The sequence below is a fragment of the Eubalaena glacialis genome, chromosome 19 (genome assembly GCF_028564815.1).
Source record: "Eubalaena glacialis isolate mEubGla1 chromosome 19, mEubGla1.1.hap2.+ XY, whole genome shotgun sequence".
Taxonomy (NCBI): Eukaryota; Metazoa; Chordata; class Mammalia; order Artiodactyla; family Balaenidae; genus Eubalaena; species Eubalaena glacialis.
In genome coordinates, this window is record NC_083734.1 from 47422749 (window position 1) to 47445653 (window position 22905).

Consider the following 22905-nt stretch of genomic DNA (forward strand, 5'->3'; position numbering starts at 1 on the left):
CAGTAACTTCTAGTTCATCCTTCAGGTTTTCTGGTGATTATCAAATAAGAAATCAAACGTTAATGATAAACCTTATACTCAGACACTGAAATGACAAAAATCTGTATAATTGGGTTGAAAACCAATCAGGATATTCTTCAATTGCTATTTCATGCCTTTCAAGTTCTTATAGTAACCAGATTTACCAGAGTTTATTTTTTTAATTAATTTTTATCGGAGTATAGTTGCTTTACAACCAGAGATTCCTTGAGGAAAATACTTTAATAAACACTAAGTACATGCTAACAATTCAAGCATCAGCTATAAGCACAGGGAAGACTAAAGGAGAAAGAACATAAAGTACTTTCCTATCTTAAAAGATTTCTTTTTTCCAGCAACTGGGGAAATAAAGAGGATTTTTCCATGCAACTTGAAATATAAATCATCCCTTTAGAATATCAAAAATGTTTATTTTACCCGTTTGCTGGGGAAAAAATTATGAAATAAGCACCTCCTTAGATTATTTATTATAGTAGAGGGAAACTATTTAACCTTCCCATCATCCCAAATGGTCAATGCCATGCCCATCAGTGTACTGGGCCGTCAGAGAGGCATCTAAAGAGCTATGCACCTTCAGGTTGCTCCATTTCTCCAAACAGAATCTTCTTTCTGCTCCTGCCAAATCAGTTCCAGGAGAAAAACAGTAGAGAGCAATAAGGAAGAACTAGCTTTTATCTTCTCCATGACCTCAAGCAAATTATTTAACATATCTATAGTCTTGGGTCTCAACTATAAAATGAAGATATCACCTTCATCATATGAATGTTTTAAAGATTTACCAAATGCAAACCACCTAACATACAGAAGGTGTGATCAATACTTAATAATTCCCCTGTCTCCTTCTTTTTATTTTTATTTTTTTGGCCGCACCATGAGGCTTTCAGGATCTTAGTTCCCCGACCAGGGAATGAACCTGGGCCACTGCGGTGAAAGCGCTGAGTCCTAACCACTGGACCGAGTCTCAACCCCTCGACCGCCAGGGAATTCCCTCCTTTTTAAAAAAAAATCACCCCCGCCACTTCCTAGATGCTACATCTACCTTAACAAAATGCCCCACCCAATCCATCCAACTCCTATTCCACAAAAGAAATGAGTAACGGTATTGTAAGTTAAGAATATATTTGGGGGCTTCCCTGGGGGCGCAGTGGTTAAGAATCCATCTGCCAATGCAGGGGACACGGGTTCGAGCCCTGGTCCACATGCCGCGGAGCAACTAAGCCCGTGCGCCACAACTACTGAGCCTGCACTCTAGAGCCCGTGAGCCACAACAACTGAAGCCCGCGCACCCAGAGCCCACGCTCTGCAACAAGAGAATCCACCACAATAAGAAGCCTACGCACCGCAACGAAGAGTAGCCCCCGCTCGCCGCAACCAGAGAAAACCCGCGTGCAGCAACGAAGACCCAACGCAGCCATAAATAAATAAATAAATAATTTTTAAAAAAATAATATATTTGGTATACCTTTCTTCAAAAGATACTATCAAATTATTTAATACTACTTACATTTCTTGACTATAAAGTGCCATATTTTACATGATGTTTGGTAAATCTCTTTCCATCAACCAAATCCAAAGGACAGTTTGATTCTATTTCCACTAAAATAAGTAGTGTTTATGCCCAAGCTGTGGGTAAACAGCCTAGATTAATACAGTCGGCCCTTTGGGGAGGGTGGGAGGGAGGGAGATGCAAGAGGGAAGAGATATGGGAACATATGTATATGTATAACTGATTCACTTTGTTATAAAGCAGAAACTAACACACCATTGTAAAGCAATTATACTTCAATAAAGATGTTTTAAAAAAATGGTAAAAAAAAAAATACAGTCGGCCCTCTTTTTTTTTCAATTTATTTATTTTTATAATAATAATTTTATTATTATTTTTTTCCCCTTCACTGGCAGGTGGATTCTTAACCACTGCGTCACCAGGCAAGTCCCTGGCCCTCTTTAACTGTAGGTTTCCCATCTGAAGTTGGTTGAATCTGCAGATATGGAGGGCTAACTGTACTCACTGTACTAGGTCATTTTATATACGGGACCTGAGCCTCCTCGGGATTTTGGTATCTGCAGGGCTCCTGGAATCAACCCCTGAGAGTATTGAGGGACGACTGCATCCTGATTTCTTATTAGCTATGTGACATGAAACAAGTAACAAACTTTTCAATCCTCAGTCTGAGTCTGTAAAACTAAGATAATATCTACCTCGTTGTATTGTGAGGACTAAATAAATTAATGCATGTAAAGCACTTTTAACACATTACTTACCTCAAAATATTCCACAAATGTAGGTTATTATTTTTTTCTCTATCAGTATGTCTCAAACTATGTTATCTGATTAGGCAAAGCTGATTTAAAATGTTTCCTAGCTCAACCAAATCAATTCAGTCAAAACCTTCTTGGGGCCCACGTTTCAGACTAATTTAATCCCAACAGCCCTTAGCTCTGTCTCCTTCAGTTTCTATCTTACCAGGATGCATCTCTAAAGTACCACAAGAACAAACAGGAAAGAGGGATTAAGGGTAAACAAGAAAATGGTCACACACATACATGATATCATTCAGTTCCCTGGCTCATGCCCTTTATTCTATTAGGCAGAAAAAGTAAAACATCTTTCAAGAAAATGATTTTTTTTAAAGATTTTTTTTGATGTGGACCATTTTTAAAGTCTTTATTGAATCTGTTACAATATTGCTTCTGTTTTATGTTTTGGTTTTTTGGCTGCAAGGCATGTGGGATCTTAGCTCCCCGACCAGGGATCAAACCCGCACCCCTGCATTGGAAGGCGAAGTCTTAACCTCTGGACTGCCAGGGAAGTCCCAGAAAATGATTTAAAACGGAATTTAACCCCTCTTCCTGGTTGCCATTCCTCAATGTCCACTCCCCACTGCCCCCCCCCCACCAACACAATATTCTCCACAAATCCTCTTACTGAGTTCTGAATATGATCTATATGGTTGCTACAATGTTACTAAATAGGTTGCCAGAGCAACCTACAACATTTACAATTTCACAATTTTTCAGTATATTCCGTTTGAGGAAGACTCTTCAGATACTTTTATTACTAGATTGAAACTGATTTCAAAGCAATTTTGCTTACCACTTTGGTGCAAAACCTTTCTTCATAATTATACAATTATGAAGTCAAACAGATGGCGGGACTTCCCTGGCAGTCCAGTGGTTAAGACTCCGCATTCCCAATGCAGGGAGGTGCGGGTTCGATCCTTGGTTGGGGAACTAAGATCCCACATGCCGCACGGCGCCGCCAAAAAAAATAAAACTAAATTCAAATAGGTTAAAGTTGCCACAAAGCCTTAATTAATGAGAATCAAAATTAGTAAGATGCACAATGGAAAACAGGAAAAAGACAACGAACTGGTAGTTATGAAAGGAGATGCCTTAGGCACGAATTTCTGCCTACCTTGCAAAATACAGAAGTCCCCGGGTATTCGAGGGGGACTGGTTCCAGACTCCCCTCCCCCCAATACCAAAATCTGCAGATGCTCAAGTCTACAGATATAAAATAGGGTAGGTATTTCATATAACCTATGCACATCATTCTGTATACTTTAAATCATCCCTAGATTACTTAAAATACTTTACAATGTGAATGTTAAATACATAGTTGCCAGTGAACTGAAATTCAAGTTTTGAATTTAAGTTTTGTTTTTTGGAAGTTTCTGGAATTCCCCCCCCCCCAAATATTTCTGATCTGCAGTTGGTTGAATCCACCAATGTGGAACCTGCAGATCCAGAGGGCTGACTATAATCTGATCCATGTTGGTCTTTGTTCAGGGAGAGGGTAGAGAAACTAATTAAAGTACTATTCATTTGAAATACAATGTGACTCCAAGCTTTTCCTAGTAAAACAGTTTATCTTGCTGATGGAATCTAATAGGGTGCTCTGCAAATGACACTGAAACTTCTGGGTATGCCCAACAGCCAAAAATGTTTAAATGAAAATTAGTAAATATGGACCACATTCAGTAACATCCCCCATCGGCTCCTTCTCCATCCCAACAGATCCATCCCATCTAGTTACTCCTGTCAAAAATCTTAGAATCACCCATGATTCCTCTTCCCTCTCTCTCAACATCCCACTCATCGCATCCAATCAATCACAAGTCCTAGTCACCCTACCTCCAAAATACCCAGTTCCCTCACTCTTCCCTCCAAAGGCCAAGTCCCCATTCTCTTACCTAGCTTACCACAGCAGCCTAAATGGTTTCCCAAAGTCCAAATCCACTCTACTCTTCATACAATAAGAGGGATCTTTAAAAAATCCAATGATATATAAACTCTGTCAATGGTTTCACAATAAAATTTTAAACTGGAGGTGACCTACAAGCCCACCTACGTGACATAGCCTCTAGCAACCTCTCTGGCCTCATTTCTCACCACTCTCCTTACTACACTTTGCACTGTTCTTGAAAGCATCCAGCACCTCCCATTCTCAAGGCCTTAGCACATGCCGTTTCCTCTGTAACACACCTCCTCTCCTCTTCACCAACTCCTTCTCATCATTCAGGTCTCAACTTACATGTGACTTCTTCAAGATACTTGCTAGGACATCCCCACCCATCTTAATTAGATGTTCCTAATATGCACCCCCTTAGCACTCCGAACTTCGTTTCTGTGGCACCCACACCACTATAAATATATCACTAACTATATGATTACTTGCTTAAATAATCTCTCTTTCTAACCTATACTGCCCATGAGGGCAGGGCAGGGATTGTGTCTCTCTTATTCACCACTATCTACCCCTAGCACCTCAGCACAGAGTAGGCATTCAATACATCTAATAAACGAATTAATTAATTCCAAAGTCTCCAATGTAAGGTTCTGAGGCCTCTCTGTACAGGTCAACTCCTTCTCTGTTTACACAGGATTACTTGGAAGTCCATTTCCTGATTTTTAACAGTTGCTGGAACTTATAAGTAATACAGAAACCTTCATTTTTAAGACACTGGTAAAGAACTTGAACCCTCAGGTAAGGGTTATTTTGCAAGCTGTGTTCTTATAGTCACCCAAGCTTGAAACTTCAATCATCTATAATGATCCCTCCCTATTTTTCCCATACCGCCTTTGTTGTTAATCCCATTAAATCTATTTCTGCACCATCTCTGGAATTTCCTCTTCTCCTTTTTACACTACATGTATTACACTTACCTATATTACTAGATCTCTAAAGTATTTCCACTCTAGCCACTAAAGCCCCATGCCTTCTAGTCTCTGTCCTCTCTGTGTATGCTGTGCCTTCTTCCTGTACTGACCTACCTCATCAGGCCACAACCAAGACAACCTTCTATCAAAATCCTAGCCATCCTTCAAGGCTCATTTCTAATATCCTTTCTTTCCAATTCCATCAACCAGCTGTGATCTCTTCCTATTTCATTTGTATCACCCAACATTTACCGTATATTACTATATGCCAGGCACTGTTCTAAGTAGTCATCGTTATCTACCATGTCTCCAATACACATCAAAACTATAAAGTTTTTGTGGATAGAAACTCAGTTTATTTACCTATGGCACCTCTCACGTCTCACACATTCGCTCATAGGTACTTATATATATGACCACTTTAAAAGAGTACAACTGACCCTTGAACAACATGGGTTTAAACTGTGCACATCCATTTAGACGCAGATTTCTTTCAACATTTAATACGATCTGTGGTTGGTTGAATCCATGGATACAGAGGGCCATGGATGTTCAACTGCAGAGAGGGTGGGCAACCCTAACCCCATTGTTGTTCAAGGGTCAACTGTACTTCACTCAATTTTAAAGAATGAAAACACCAATCCCAAGGCAACAGAAAATATTTGGAGCAACTAGATCTGCAGCAAACGGGTAACCTCCAAATTCCTGCTGCCTAACTTCCTTCCTTCAGAATCATACAAGAAGCACCAAGAATAATTCTCACTACCTACATAACTTCTCAGAAAAAAAGCAGGGGGCGGGGCGGGGGGAGATGGAGAAAATACAGAAGTTCCTATTTCTGCCACTGGATGTCATATGCAGGCTAGCAGAAAAAGAAAAAAAAAAACATAAAGATGATTAGATTAAATTAGAACAAGGTGTTTGACAAGTGAAAGTTTACTCAGCTCTGAAGTAACTTCTCTAAGAACATGATGGAATTATTCCCACGTACGTATCGCACCCAGTAAGATCCACAATAATCATCGTAATGGATTATGGGGCGGAAAGGGGACCTAAGGTAGTAAAAGAATCAAAGCTCTAAGTCACAAGTCAAGAAAGCCATTTTGTTTCGAGGTACACCAGTGACTTACAGGGAACTTTGCCTCAGACTCCCCAAATGCAAAAAAATGGTGCTGAGAATAGCTCCATCAATGTTAAAGACAGAGCTGTCACAATTCAAAGTAGTTTAAGCCCTAGAGATCAATTTCCTCATTTATATTAGAAAAAGTGGTTACATGATTAGCCCTATAGCTAGTCTGCAGCAAAGAAGGGTTAGATGTTAGCTTTCCAGCTAATAGACCTCTCATTCCATCATTCTGTGAAAGGACAAGGAATAGGAAAATAAGGACAAATCAAGTGGACTGCCATCTTTGGCAACATCATCTGTGAATACTTAATAAATTCAAGTACGAGCTGTAACACAAAACATTCCACAGTAACTAAAAAGCAAAATCAACAAACACACTAGTCATTCATTATACCCTGAAGTCTTCATGAACAACTCCAAAAGGGTGAAATTCCCCAGAAACATAGAAAAGTCACCGCAATCAAGACAATCAAAATTCAAATAACTTCTTTAGTGTCACTAAACTGAGCATCTAGTTAATTTTTACTCAACCCTGATCTGGAACAGACTTCAGGAGGCTACCAGACAAATAAAACACAGGTTAGAATAAATTTAAAAAAATAAAAACATGAAAATAAAACAAGAACAGGGAGAACAAAACGAAGCCAAGAATGAGGCTTAAAAAAAAAGTACAACAATAAGTCCTACAAATTTGGCTCTAAACTTCCAAAAGCCAAGAGGAAAATGGAGACCTAGTGAACAACACAAATTATAACAGCCAGGTAATAAAAACAGACTTAAAAGCTTAGGAAAAAATACAATTATTCTTGGTTGCATATCTTTGCCCTGAAGTCCTTATAAAGAAGGCATTGTGTAACATAAAGATATATTTTACATATAAAACAACATATACTTCTGTAGTCACTAACGAAATGTTTTATGGAATCATTTTTATTCTAACCTTCAAGATAAGCCTATAATAACAGTTTACAGAGTTTTTTGTTTTTTGTTTTTTAGGGAAAAGAGGTCTACAAACTATCCAGGTACTCAGAACACTGCTGATCTAAGAATACATTTAAGAGAATATCTGGAAAACAATTTTTTCTTTACAGGTACTTACTATAAAAGTTTATAAGCACAAGGGTAAGAAAATGAAAACTAAATTCAGCAAAACTAGGTATAGGTCCAGGAATTCCTAACAAAATAGCAGAACAAAACTCTTAGAAATGAGAAGGAGGAATACAAAGAAAAACTAAAGTGAAGAAGAGAGTGCGGGCGCACAAGCACACACTCAACAGTTCTTGTTATATACACATGAGATAACTATCAATAAATGCTTCTATTCCTACTTCTACAATTAAGAATTAAACATTGAGGTATTTATTGAAACATACAGCTTCCTTTCTAGTCCCTCGATCAAGAAGATGACGTTTTTAAAAAGAATGGTATAGCACAGGGAACTCTACTCAATGCTCTCTGGTGACCTAAATGAGAAGGAAATCCAAAAAAGAGGGGATATATCTATACGTAAAGCTGATTCACTTTGCTGTACAGTATAAACTAACACAACATTGTAAAGCAACTACACTCCAGAAAAAAAAAAAATGCCAAAAAAAAAAAAGAATGAAATGCCATTTGCAGCAACATGGATGGACCTAGAGATTATCATACTAAGTGAAGTAAATCAGAAAGAGAAAGACAAATACCATATGATACCACTTACATGTGGAATCTAAAACATGACCCAAATGAACTTATTTATGAAACAGAAACAGACTCACAGGCATAGAAAACAAACTTATGATTACCAAAGGGGAAAGGGGGTGGGAGAGAGATAAATTAGAAGTTTGCAATTAGCAGATACAAACTACTATATATAAAATAGATAAACAAGGTCCTACTGTATAGCACAGTGAACTATATTCAATACTCTGTAATAAACCATATAAAAAAAATATGAAAAACAATATACATAGATACATGTATAACTGAATCACTTTGCTGTTTACCAGAAACTAACAAAACATTGTAAATCAAAGTATTTATACTTCAATTAAAAAAAAAATTTTTTTTAAAGATGATGTTTAAATTCCTGCTCATTCCACAGTGATGTTACTAAACAATGATATAGGTCAAACCCAATGTAATGCAGATTTTCCAAAGTAGTAGTTACATGTACCAAGACAGGAAGATATACAAATGTAACATTTTTGGATGATTTTCCAAAAAGAGCTTAAAATAAAAAGGTATAACAGTTTTAAACATAAAATCAGTTAACGAAAAAAAAAACAAGGAAAAGGAAAGAACTTCTCTAAACATGTCTCATCCAGCAATATTAGAATTTACTAACTGTAAAATGATAAATACACAATTCTCAACAACATATAAAACCAATCATTCTGCTACACTAGCATGTGCCTAGGATTTACAATGAATCATTGATTTTCCTCTTGGAAAAAACATAGGAAATAAGGAAAAACACACATGAATTCTTGGCGAAAGCTTGTAATTTTCAGAGAACCATCCACTTGTAATTTAAGCAACATCATTTAAAAACAATACATTTCAACAGTCTTCTCTACTAAATATTTTCATTATGGTTGCCCAGACTAAATGTATTGACTTTATCTCTGACAGTACTTCAGCAAAGGAGTGAAATACTAGACAGGCTACTGTAAGAGGTAAAAAGTTGAAATTCACCAGCTGGGTCAAGCTCCTGAAGAGTTAACTAACTTCTTATTCCAGGACTCAAGAATTATAAATCTGGTTATAATATTTGGGAGGGACTATTAAATCACAAAGAAAAGGCTTCTCAGCATCCAAAGAACCTCTTTTTTTTTTTTTCTTTTTTAATCAAAGCAATGCGTCCACTCTCACTGGCCAATTGCTGAAAATCTTTAAAATACTCAGAAGGTCAACAAACACCTGGCTAAATACTAGCCTTAGTAGCCAATCTGGTAACCTTGCTTAACAAGAACGTAAAAGTATTTACACTTTATTGGTGGTTTTAATTTGTCAATAAATTCATATATATCATAATGTGCAAAAAGTATATTTATTTGACAGTACTTTTAGTGTCCAAATTGTCCTTACTTTAATATGATCTGAAGCATGGAAACTCAACTTTTTAAAGCATTATTTAGTTGATTTCATTGTAAGAGGATTAAACTGATCCCAAAAAGTCTCCTAAAATGATCCCTCAGTTGTCCTTATAATTTACACCCTGCCAATCAACAAACCATTATGTGAGAAGAAAACCCAAAACGAAGTGAATGGACTAAAAGGTCTTTTCAAATCACTAGACTACCCCAAGAAATAAAAAAAGTTCTCTCTTAGGTATTTTGATTTCACTGGGCTGGAACAGTTACCCACAACATTACCAAAACTCAGAAATGTTTCCAATACAATGTATCCTGAAAACATTAAGCTTATAGAGTCTAGGTGTTTTTCTTCATCAAATACACAAAATAAGTACAGGAAACTTAAAATGTTTCAACTACAGTATGTTACACAAAATTACTCTTAAACACAAAATATTCAACTGTTAACCAAGATTTCTTAAAACAGTGGTTTACGCAGCAAAGTCAGTGGGGATAATGCCACAAATACTGGCAAGCTGATTTAAGCTACTAATCCATTTAAGGAACGGTAACTATGTTACAGCAGTTTAGCAAGGCTCTGAAATTTATTTGCTTTAGACCTGAATATAGAAATGGACTCTTGAGCACAGTAAACTAACAAATGGTAATGGAACTTGGTCTACGAGGAAAAAATACAGCAAAATTATCCAGATTTTTTTCACTCAAAATAGAAACACAAACCAAAATTTCATACTCGGATACAGTGTTATCCATGTGAATAACAAACAAAACTGAAAAAAAAAAAAGGAAATTTACTTATGCTTAAAAGCGTAGCTGTCTCAACAAATCCTCCAGTGAAAAGCTTAGTCACCTTTTTATTTAAGGCAAGGGAAAGCCAATTATTCCAACATATCCACCTATTTCAGCCTTCTCTAGTAATCCAACCTTTACAACATCCCTACCCAAAGAGGAAATGAAAGAGGATCTACTAGTCAACTCCCCTGCCCTTCTTTTCCAACTACTCTGTTTACTCTCTCATAAGTCTCGATAAATGTAGATAGATCTATCTCTAAGGAGATATATTTTACTTCCTTATCTGTAAGGAGCAGAATGCAGGGTCAGGAGGGAAGAACAAGAGTAAAGCACCTCTGGCTCAACCAGGTCCATCTAAAGTGCCACACAAAGCTTATGAATAATTTTCCTCAAACCAACAGATTTTGAAAATCCAGTACGAATTTATCCCAAATATGTCAATACATTTAACTTAACTGAGAGAAAATAAAATCCAAATCTGATAAAGATGGTTTCTTTTAGGGAGAGAATGAGGTTGTGAAAGCAGACTGTGCTTGGAGGCAACCTATAAAATACTCCGAATCATTTTCTGATTATTAGTCCTTAAAACATACGGAAATCTCAAGTGTTAAAATTAAAGACTGGGTACATTCTCTGCTGAAAGCTCAATTAGAAGCAACTATAAATTCCAGCGAACTTAACTAGGTCAACTGAACTTTTGGCCCCACTTACTAGAAACAACAAAATCTGAAGTCAAGCCTTATAAACTTAGAAGAATATCCTACATATAGTTTCAAAAGAAATCTAATTATTCACTCTGAAAGGATGGGTACAGTTATACAAATTGGAAGTCTTCCAGTTTTTTCTTAGTAAGATTTCAATGGGAAATTAACAGCTTTTACCCTACAGCAACACAACGCTGTACCAAATATACCTTTCATTTCTTCACTAGCAAGTATATATGCACCCACCTACCTAAAATTAGAAAAAAGACAAACGAAAGAAACCTAGGCACCTATATACAAAGAAGCCCATTCTTCCCATGATGGGAATTCACCAACTCTTTCTCCCTTGTCCAAACATTTCCCAAGAATGACATTATGCATGATTCTACTCACAGGGGTAAGTGGCGCTGCTCAGGATCAGCTCTGGTCAGTTCTTCCTCTTCAATATCAGACTCTCCCCCTGAACTACTATCAGTGACGTCTGAATCAAATGCTCGTTCACTGCACCTCAAGTTGGCTATACCACTGGCTGTAAATCTGTCCAATTCTTCTGAAATCGAATCACTTTTCAGGAAGTTGCTAAGTCCCTCTGAAGTGGCGGTCTCACTGGCAGCTCTTCTCAATGCAGCTTCAGCCTTTCGAGTTAGCATCAACTGGCTCCGGGGCCTCAAGGATTCCAAGTTTGGCAGTTTGCTCAAAGTTTTCTCTAAAAATCCACCCAGCTGATGCTGTATATGCCTCTCCACCTGCTTGGCTTGCACAACCTGTAAGCGCTTCTGTAACCTGCGGGCACGGCTCTCAATATCAGCCTGCCGCCGTAGTAAAGCTGTTATCCTTGTGTCGGAATCTAAAGCACTGAAAAGAATGGAAGACAGGGGAGACTTTTTACCCCCTAACTTGACACCCCCCAAGTTAGAACTGGAGTCTGTGTCAGGTGATAACCTACTGCTTCCCTGAAGTGCCGGCGGCTGTTCCATGGAATTTACAGAAGATTTGTTTGCAGTGCTATTATTGCTAAATATCGTTGTGTGTTCTACATCAAGGCTTCTATGTGGAAGAGTGCAATTGGTCATACCCCCTTTCAAGTCCCCAGATTCAGATGCCACCACTTCACCCCCCTGAAGAGAAGATGACGTGAGAGCTCGTTTTCCCCCATTAAGGGGACTGGAATTGTCGTGATCAGAATGTGTTGAACTTTTAGTCAATTTCTTCGCCAACCCATTTACAGGTGCTTGTGGCAGAGCTGTCTGACCACTTGTATTCATGGTTCTAAGATTTTCTAAGGAAAACTCCAAAACTGGCTGTCTCCCCAACAGCTCAGCTCGGAGTTCATAGGACTGAGATAAGAGAGGATGAGATTTAAGTACTGTCTGCTTGCTGAAGACACCTTGCAATTTCAACGATTCCTTTGAGGGAACAGATGTTACATCGGAGCAAAGATAAGACGCCACCAGTGGTTGCAGCTTTCCCAAGTCTTCCTTGTTAGGATTATTTCGGAAGTCTAGACTGGGGTCCTCTGCAGCAATGGCTTTTCTTTTGGTTCCGTTGGCAGCAATAAGGATGTTGGCGTTGCCGTTATTTTCGGCACTGCCAGGGGACAAAGTGGAGGATGGGGGAGCCAGTTTGAACCGGATATGGTGTGCTTCAGCTGCTGCGTCAGTGAGAGCGGGCGCCATCGCAGCCATTCAGCACAGAGAGACAGGAAGTCCAGCCTCTCCCGGTGCCGAGGCCAGCTCCACAGCCCCTTACCGCCTCCCCAGAGAACAGACTAGAAGAGAAAGAAGAAAAGGAAGTTAGAAATACAAGCACATTAGAAAACAACACACATGTTTTTAATACAAACATTACTTGAGGCTGTTAACCAAACTCTGCCTCCAGAAGAAAAACACTCAAACCAAAAGGGGAGGTGTGTTGGGGCAGGGCCACAATCCCTGCACAAGAGAAAGAATTCCATCCTTTTTTGTCACTTGTTACCATAAATTGAAAGTAGCCACAGACTGTTAAAGTTAAATCATCTGCATCTAAAAGAAAAATATCTTTAAAACTTCTCGAAATTAGTGAATTTAAAGCAAATGTATCAAACTAAGCACCCAGTAATTAAACAGAAAAGAATTAGTAAGGAACTCCTCATCCCTACCAAAAGTTTGTATGCCAATTGTCACAGGTCTGTACATTTTTCTGGCCAAAGGATCCAATGTTCGTCAGCTTCCCACTTCTCTGCAAGACAGATCATACTAAAAGCTTAACTGTATCACACCTGTGTTACCAGTTCACTTCATCAATTTTCTTTTCTTTTGCTGTCCTCAGTACAGCCCACCTCTCAAATTAACTGCCCAACTGATGTGTCTCTTTCCTTTACCCCAAAACTTCTTGAAAAAATAGTTAATAAATAGCTGCCTCTGCACTTCTCACTCTTCTATAATCTGGCTTCTACTCCTACTGCTCTGGCAAAGGTCACCAGGAATCTCATTATCAAATCCAAAGCTCAAGCCTCAGTCCGCATTCTATCTGACTTCTCTGGAGCATTAGGTAGTGCTGACCACCCCACTCTTCTTGAAATTCTCCTTTCCAGATGTCCTTGACAACAAGGTCCATTCTTCTGCCCTCTTCTCTCTCAACTCACTTCCTTGGCAACAACCAATACAGCAACATGGTAAGGCCTCCTAGAGCTCAGAAAAACATGCTCAGCTGCACTAATCAACATCCTCACCTCTATGTTCCTCAAGCCCCCTGAAACTCAAAACTGACTTTCTTTTTACTCCTTACCCATTTTTATCATCTCAGGTAACGGTATTGCTTTCATTTAGTAACCCAAGCTAAAAACCTCAGCCATTTGCCACTTCTTTATCCCCTTTGATTTATCTGGTCTGAGAGTAAAAGGAAATCTATGCAAAGAACGAAGCCAGCTGTTCCTAAAGTGGGGCCTATGGACTTCTTGAGAACTCGAAGACCATTTCAGAGGTCCACAAGATCAAAGCATTTTCGTAATAATATTAAACGTTATTTGCCTTTTTTCATAGTGCTGACATTCGCACTAAGGGTACAAAAACAAGTCTGAGCAAAACTACTGGTACCTTTGCACAATTCAGGGCGGAGGCACCAAACTATTAATAACCACTGGTCAATGTATTCTCTATTCATTTAAAAATAAATAAATAAATAGGTTAGTACCACTGACCTTTGATATCCTTGGTGAAATATGAAAATAATGAACTTTATTAAATCTCCACTCGAGTCTTCAGTGTGTGTGTGTATATATAGGTATACAAATATTCTGTGCAATGAAGGGAAAGTAGACATAAAGCACTTCTGCTACTTTAAGAAATCTGAGAAAAAGCACTAGTACAACTGAGTTACAAGCTGAACTAGAAGCTTCCCTCACGGAACACTATTTTTACTTGGCAGAACAACTGACAAACTATGATTATTCAGACTTGAATAGTTAGCAGACATTTTCTTGAAAATGAACAAAGTGAACCTGTCACTTCAAGGAAACCCAATGATGATGTTTGTTGCCAATGAGAAAATCTGAGTTTTCAAGCAAAAATAAGTATTTTGAAAACGTGTATCCACCACCATGAGCTTGAACGTTTCCCCAATACTGAAGTCTTGATTAAGTAGACTACTGCTGATATTAGTGAATGAGAATTTGATACCACATAATGAAATGTGTCAACCTTTGGAAGATCTGCATAACTCAGTGAATGACCAAATGACCAAGCTCGTTAGAAACGAGTGCATGGGTAAAATAAGTGCAAGACAAGCCAATGGATTAATGTGACAGAGTATGAAAAGCTCACTGACACAGCTTTAGATCCCATACTGCAGCTAACCTTTATGAAACTACTATTTGTCAAGTTTGAGTATAGTGTCAAAGGATAGCCACGCTTTAAAAGGCTATTTAAATACTCCTCTCTTTTCCAAACTACACATCTGTACAAGGTCAGATTTTCTTTATATAATTCCAAAACTACATATCACAATAGAATGAATGCAGAAGCAGACAGGAGAACCCAGCTGTTTTCTATTAAGCCAGACATTAGGAAGATTTGCAAAAATAATGCCAGTCACACTTAATATTTTTTTTGTTCTGGTAAAAAGTTATTTTCATAATATGTAATAGGTTTGTTATTTTTAAATGAATTCGTAAATAATTTTTTTTTTAAATTTGGCCACACTGCGTGGTTTGTGGGATCTTAGTTCCCCAACCAGGGATTGAACCTGCGCCCTCGGCAGTAAAAGCGCGGAGTCCTACCCACTGGACCGCCAGTGAATTCCCCGTAAATAATTATTCTTTGAATTTCTCGAAGTTTCTAATCAAGTACTGATAATAACCCATAAAAGTTCTCTGTGGTTTTCAACATTTTTTATAAGTGAAAAGGGGCCTTGAGACCAAAAAGTTTATGAATCACTGAACTAAACACAACCTCCTCCTCCCTCAGAAAAAAAAATGACAGCAACTTTCAATTTGGTCAAACATTTTATCTTTAGATAAAAATCAACATAGGATGGTAAGCCCTATAGTACTACACTAAGATTCTTCATAATATGGCAATTCAAATCATTAGTATCGAAATATTTAAGTAAATGATTGAGAAAACATCCGTACAAATACCAATACACTTATAGGTCAAATTTGACTACTGCTCTATGTAATTGCCAAAATTTTCTCACTCTAAGCTTATAATAACTTTAACAAACATCCTATATTCATTAAACTAGATCTTCTGCGGATTACAGTTTTATCCTCATGGACTTTCTAGCATATGGCATTCTGTGTGTCTAACTGTTCTATGTCCACTTTTCCTATTTCTGATTTTAAATTTAAAAATAATTCCTAATGTAATAAAAAATAGTTATGTTACACTGGTTGAATTGACAGATGAACCAATGTAAGTTCTTTCTTCAAAATACCTTGAGTCAATTTTATAAAAGGCATTTTCTCCCATAAACAAAAATCACTATCTGATCTTTCCCATCAACTCAATATCCTCTTTCGAACTGATATCAATACACAGTTGAGGGCTTCCCTGGTGGCGCAGTGGTTGAGAATCTGCCTGCCAATGCAGGGGACACGGGTTCGAGCCCTGGTCTGGGAAGATCCCACATGCCGCGGAGCAACTAGGCCCGTGAGCCACAACTACTGAGCCTGCGCTCCCCAACAAGAGAGGCCGCGATAGTGAGAGGCCCGCGCACCGCGATGAAGCGTGGCCCCCGCTTGCCGCAACTAGAGAAAGCCCTCGCACAGAAACGAAGACCCAACACAGCCAAAAATAAACAAATAAATAAACCAAAAAAAAAAAAAAAATACACACTTGATACTGGCAATGCAAGGAGGCACACTATCAGTGCCAGATGATTAATACAGCATATGAGAGTAGATGTAGCCTACTACCCAAAAGCACTACAGTTAAGTCTCAGAAATAGCAGGAAACAGCCTCCCTCTGGGGACTCAAGCAAGGGCACAGATGTTACACAGCTTCCACAAAACTTACTGAGGAAAACCCATGTTCACACAGCTCACGTAAAAAGAGGGGTGTAATTAACATCACACCACAGAAGGTACTTGAGCAGTAAACATTCCAAAGTTATTTCAGAATTATTCAGTTCTTAAAAATTCACAACTTAAAAGAAAAACCTGCTGACTCAAATCCCATCTCTTTCAAGATTTCTCTGACCCTCTGCAAGCAGTCCGAGAACTCGACATTAATCACATACACCTCAAAAGCGAATTTATTTTGCTTACACTCCCTCCTTGGTCTCAATATCCCCACAGGATGCATTGCAAAGAGTAGTTACTAAAACAATTGTCTCAATAAATAGGGAAAGGGAAAAGTGAAGTCTTCAGAAGAAATTCCATTCCTAACTCCTAAATCTTTATCTTTCTACACCAAAACTACTGTTAAAAAATATACATTAGGGCTTCCCTGGTGGCTCACTGGTTGAGAATATGCCTGCTAATTCAGGGGACACGGGTTCGAGCCCTGGTCTGGGAAGATCCCACATGCCGCGGAGCAACTAGGCCCGTGAGCCACAACTACTGAGCCTGCGCGTCTGGAGCCTGTGCTCCGCAACAAGAGAGGCCGCGATAGTGAGAGGCCCGCGCACCGCGATGAAGAGTGGCCCCCGCTTGCCACAACTAGAGAAAGCCCTCGCACAGAAACGAAGACCCAACACAGCCAAAAAATAAAAATTAATTAATTATTTAAAAAATATATATATATATATATTAAAAACTACACCCCTCTCCCTTCATTGACTTGAAACGCTGTGCTGAGATGCAATATTACTCCCAAAGACACTCACGGATAAGGGGAGCCGGTCCAGGTTCACATCCTGGCTCCACCTGTATTTAAATTATTTAACTATTCTGCTCCCTCAATTTCCTCATCTGCAAAAAACAGAGCTGACCTCAGAAGGCTGCTGTGATGATTAAATAAAATACTTTCAATTACTTAACCTAGTGCCTGGCACAAGCACCCATTATTTGCACTGTTATTATAACCTATAGACAAAAAACAAATATTACTGAAATGAAAAAATGTTAAATGAAAAAAAAAGGTATTAAAAAATAAAACATATACTATGACCTCATTTCTGTTTTAAAAAGTAGGTGATAAGATTCTTTTGTCTTTTATTTTCTGGCTTATGTAATGTTTCCACCATAAATATGTATTGCTTATATAATAAAAAGGAAGGAAGCAAAAATACCGCAAATTCTTAAAGAGCCAAAAAATGTGAATAAGGCAAAATATCACAATAACTTTCTTAAATTTAACATAATGAGCAAAATGTTGATTGAAACGATTCCCATCCCACTTGAATCCCAAAAAACATCACTACTCAACAATTCAGAGCAGAGAAAAACTGTCAGACTTAAGCAGTTTTACAAAAACAGTTTATGATAAATCACCTTTCTCCAAAGAATACAAAGCATTAAAAGCTATACTGACTTACTAATCCTCATAACAACCTGGGTGGTAGGTTTCGGGCTGGGATTATAATTTCCAATTCACTGGTGGGGACAGACAGTAAAGTTATATTGTACATTCAGAATAAAGGAACCTAAAATATTCCAATTTTTTAGTTCATCTAATAAACCACAATCTGACCAAAAAAAAAAAAAAAAGATGGAGCTAATGTACCTGCTGTCACTGACATAAATTAAGATTCAGCAGTAAGCTTGAAGAGACAAAAAGAAGGGCTATCTTATCAAGGTCCTTTAAAAGGCTATAAAAGTTTGGGCTAGGTAATAACAGTTTCCCTCCCAGCTCCAAGGAAGCATTTTGAGGACTGGAAGATGTCAAATGGGTTCAGCAGGCAAACACATTTAGGAGAAACTTCCTTGATGAAGATTCACAATACACTTCATTATACTGAATACTCAAATATTTGCACCTTTAACAAATAAACATCTTTTTTCCATTACACCTATTAATATCTTGCAGAACACTGTTCTGAGGGATACAAGTTAGAATAAAGTTCAAATATGCGACCTCTAGGGTCCCTTCCTGTGCTTACCATTTTTTTATTATAAACTGAAATACAGATTCAAGAACAAATTTCCACCTAACACAAGTAGCACTGGGAAGCCAACGTACACCCCTAGGACAGAGTTCCTCAACATCAGCACTACTGACTTGTGCCAAATTATTTTTCGTTGTGGAGGAAGGGGATCTCTCCTGTGCACTGCAGGTGGTTTAGCAACATCCCTGGCCTCTACATGCACTAGATGCCAGCAGCACTCTCCCCTCCTATAAATTATGACAACCAAAAATGCCTCCAGAAATGACAAATGTCCCCCAGGGGGCAAAATCATAACCCCTAATTGAGAACCAGTCTAGAGACAGATTCTCTCTATAGCTACAGATGTCTGTACATACATATATATTTCTGTATATACAGATTTCCAGAAAGCACACATATCTGGCTGCTTCAAATAGTGCAAGTCAAAACTAACTCCACACCTGCAAATGAGAACCATGCCTTATTCCTTGTAAATTCCCAAGACAGGAGTCCAGTTACAAAAGAATAAACTGGCAGCATCCACCTTGCAAAAATGTTGATAAGCTGCCGGGACCCAAAGGGAAGGGTCTGGCCATTTGGGTGGCCAACAACCGCACTTTCACTGAAAACAGAAGCAAAAATCAAATGGGGGAAAAGAAGCTTGCCCATAATGTGGCTTCTACTAACCTCTTCCCACCATTACCTCATTACTCTGCACAAAACAAAGAAATAGGCAGAGGAAGGATGGTTAGGGAAGTGTCTGTGAAGTTATCAAAATTTCAGCTGAAACTTGAAAATTAGCTAAAATTTCATTATGTAGAAGGCTGGGGTAAAAGGGAAATGTGGCATTCTAGTGAGAGGAAAAGGCACGGGAAAAGGCAAAACTGTGGGAAAACATAGGATATCCTGGAGGTTGAGAAATGATCAATTTGCTTGAAATATAAAGCATATTGTAACAGAGAAAACACTATAGAAAAAGGTGAAAAGGAAGTTTGAAGCCAGATCATTAATGGACAACCTTCAATAGCCAGCCTTTACTCAGACTTAAAGGCAGCAGAAAGTCATTAAAGGTTTTTCAAATGGGGAGTGACACATGAGAACTGTGCTTCAGAGAGACCAGTTGGGTAGGACAGATTAAAAGAAAGTAAAAAGTCAAAGACCAATGAAGAAGCTACTGCAATAATCCAGATAGGATACAACAAGAATCTCAACTAAGGTGTTCACCACAGTGGAATGGTCGAAGTCTCCTCCAGGCTTTGGAAGGGCCTAAAGTCTGCAGAAGGGCCAAATAAGTGACATAAACAGAAAAGGTAAAAGGCTCTTAGGAAACAAGAGAGAAGGCTGTCTTTTCCTTCATAATTTCAGCTCCTTAATGATAAAAATCTCTCATTTATTTCTCATAAAGCTGTACAGGTGGGGGGGGCTGTTCAGTTTTGGGGTATCCTCTCCTTTCCTAACAGGGCCAACCCAAACCCAGCCCGCGTCTGCATCAGCTCACATCTAAATTATCATAACAGCTTCCTGACTGATGCCTCAGTCCTCTAATCCATTCCATAATCCATTCTTTTTATCGCCTCTCTTCTCTACTCTAGAATAACTCCTAGTACCTCTCTCATGAGTCCAAATTCTCCGAGATGAAACTTAAAACAATATCAAAGCAAGTGCATCAGTTGGCTTAGACCTAGAACTCCCTACCCCCAGATTCAACTCCATAATCTTTGCCTATGCTGCTGCCTCTACCTGGAAGGTTCAAAGCAAGTGCATCAGGTGGCTTAGACCTAGAACTCCCTGCCCCCAGATTCAACTCCATAATCTTTGCCTATGCTGCTGCCTCTACCTGGAAGGTCCTTCTACCCTTTAAGCCCAAAACTTAATCCTTCAATACACAGCATCTCCACAACAACTTTTCCAGACTATTCAGATTCACATCACTTTCTTCCTGCTTAAATTGTACAATGCACTTAAAGTCATCACTCAATTAAAATCATCTGAATGTTCCCTAGTTGTCAATTTATTAATATTAATTTATTCTATTTCCGAGACAGGAGAAGTTCCTTAACATCCCTCTTTGCATGCTCACTAACTTTATCTAGCTAGAGCTTGGTACATAGTAAGCACTGTGAACACTTACTGACAGGGCCAGAGTAGTTAAAAAAGACCTAGAGATAGGCTTTCACATATAAGATTGTGCTAAGCAGAGAAAGATGAGGAAATTCTAATCAAGAAACTGACACAATCAAAATAATAGGGAAGGATTTGGGAGATGATCCACAGAACTTGGATGAGCCAAGTGTTACGTGTGCAGCTTCTCAAGAAAGAGAGGGAAAAAGCAGCTATGCAGTGCTTCGTGATGAAGTACCAAAAGCTACATTATGGAACACACTGGAAAGTATTTTTTTTTGTATTTCTTTTACAAATGTAGGTTTGTTATGGAATACAACAGGGAGTGGGCAGCAAAATTTTTATTATAAAACAAAGAAATAATGTGGACCTCACCACCCCAGTCCCTAACACTTTCTATGCCAACAGGGCAGAGCTTCTTAGGTTTTATAATTACTAAGGGAATCATAGCTCTGGCTGGGGAATAGGTTATTATTATGATTGTTCTAACATTCACTAACATTCACTAAATGCTCTAATGTTCACTAACATTAATTGACCTTTTACTGCGTCTGTCACTGTGCTAAATGTTTTACATACACATCCTCATTTAATCATCACAATAACATTATAAGACGAGTATGTACTCTTATTCTCATTTTATAGATAAGGAAACTGGTGCTCAGAAGTTAAATAACATGCCCAAGATCACACAACTACCAAGCTGCAGAGGCAGGATTCCGATTCAAATCTCTAACTGTAAGGCCCATACTTTCTTTTTTTTTTTTTTTTTTTATTAATTGAAGTATAGTTGAATTACAATGTTGTGTTACCACTATACACAAGGCTAGGTTTAAACTGGAAGGAGCTTAACTGCTAGACATTAGGTTTTTGAATTTTAGTCTTTATGGGAAAGTCAATAACAAATACCAACTGATTATCTCCAATAGACATTTTATTAAAATGCCTACAGCATTCAAAGCCCCACACCAAGTGTCTATAAGGACGACATGGACCAGTAAAGACAGACACTCACTGTGATCAGGGAATCCTGGGGGGACATTAGGGGACCCTCACACAGGCTGAGAGTGGGTGGGGTCACAGAAGGCTTCCCAGGGGAAAAACATCTAAGTTGAAACCTAAAGAATAAGGAGGGTCCAGTATCGCCCATACAGCTACTTCCAACACCCCTACCCCCAACACCAAATCCAAAACCAATTCTTGCCCCTCAACATGCCCTATGTGAATGAATCCCGATCCCAATCACTGATTTACCATCTACCATAGACATCTTACGTAAACATATACTAATACCAGACAGGAATAATAGGAAGACTATAGGAGTTCATGGTCTAAATGCTGGAGACACCAAGAATTATAGCAGTGTCATCAATGCCAAAGATAAGAAGATAGAAATTAGGTGTGAAGGTAAACCCAGATGATAAAGCACTGTTTTTCCTGAAGGGATCAAGCAAGGCTTCAGAAAGAGATGACATTCTGACTGAATACTGAAGGTTAAATAGGGAGGATTCAATATAGAATGACAGGCACGTTCATTGCATCCTTAATACCACTGCCTTAGTTCAGAACCTCTTACGTATTACAGTAATCCAGGCAGTAGTAATCTTCCAACTGTTCTTTCTTCCTGTCTCAGCAAGCCTTCAATCTAGTGCCCACTACCAAAATGATTACTAGAAAAGGAGGAAAAAAGGGGAAAAGAGAGGGAACATAAATCCAACCATGTTGTGTTCCTGCTTAAAACCCTTCAGTGACTCTAGGATAAGGATGAACCCAAACTCCCACACAACATTTATCTGCCCCCCTTTTACACTCAGCCTCATCTCCAACCTGTCCCCACCTTAGCCACCTGAATCTTATTTATAGTTCCAGACTCTTACATACCCTTGTACCTTTGCTTTTCAAGTTTTAGCTCAAGATCACATGCTCTTTAAACTATTCCCCATTCATTCCAGGTGAAGTTAGAGGTCCCTTCCACTCTAGGGTCTAATATGCACTCCCATGACACCCTGGGCAACAGCTCATAATGGAACATAAACACCTAGTTTTGTCGCCCTCCCGCCCCAATCCCGACTGTATATTTCTTAAAAGGAAGGTTATGGGTTGTTTTATCTCTACCCTTACATGTAGCACTGCGCCTGGCAGAGAGTGGACCAATACATGTTAGCTAACCTGACTAGTCTATGCTGAATGCATCAGATGGAGATCCATTATAAAGTTAATGGGGGTGTCTGATCATAAAGTAAAAACAATCTAACAATAAGCAGGAACGGGGCTTCCCTGGTGGCTCAGTGGTTAAGAATCTGCCTGCCAATGCAGGGGACATGGGTTCGAGCCCTGGGCCGGGAAGATCCCACATGCCGCGGAGCAACTAAAC

The 22905-nt window shown here is 38.7% G+C and overlaps 1 protein-coding gene across 4 annotated transcripts in view; it reads right to left on the bottom strand.

Annotated features, from left to right (window-relative positions):
• Window positions 1-22905, bottom strand: part of KANSL1 (KAT8 regulatory NSL complex subunit 1) — a 183444-nt gene that overhangs the window by 126558 nt on the left and 33981 nt on the right. For all 4 annotated transcript variants that reach the window (XM_061175455.1, XM_061175456.1, XM_061175457.1 and 1 more), the window contains one exon: window positions 11298-12672. In XM_061175455.1, coding sequence (XP_061031438.1) covers window positions 11298-12589 — 1292 coding nt within the window. In that variant the 5' untranslated portion in view covers window positions 12590-12672. The remainder of the gene's footprint in view (window positions 1-11297; window positions 12673-22905) is intronic.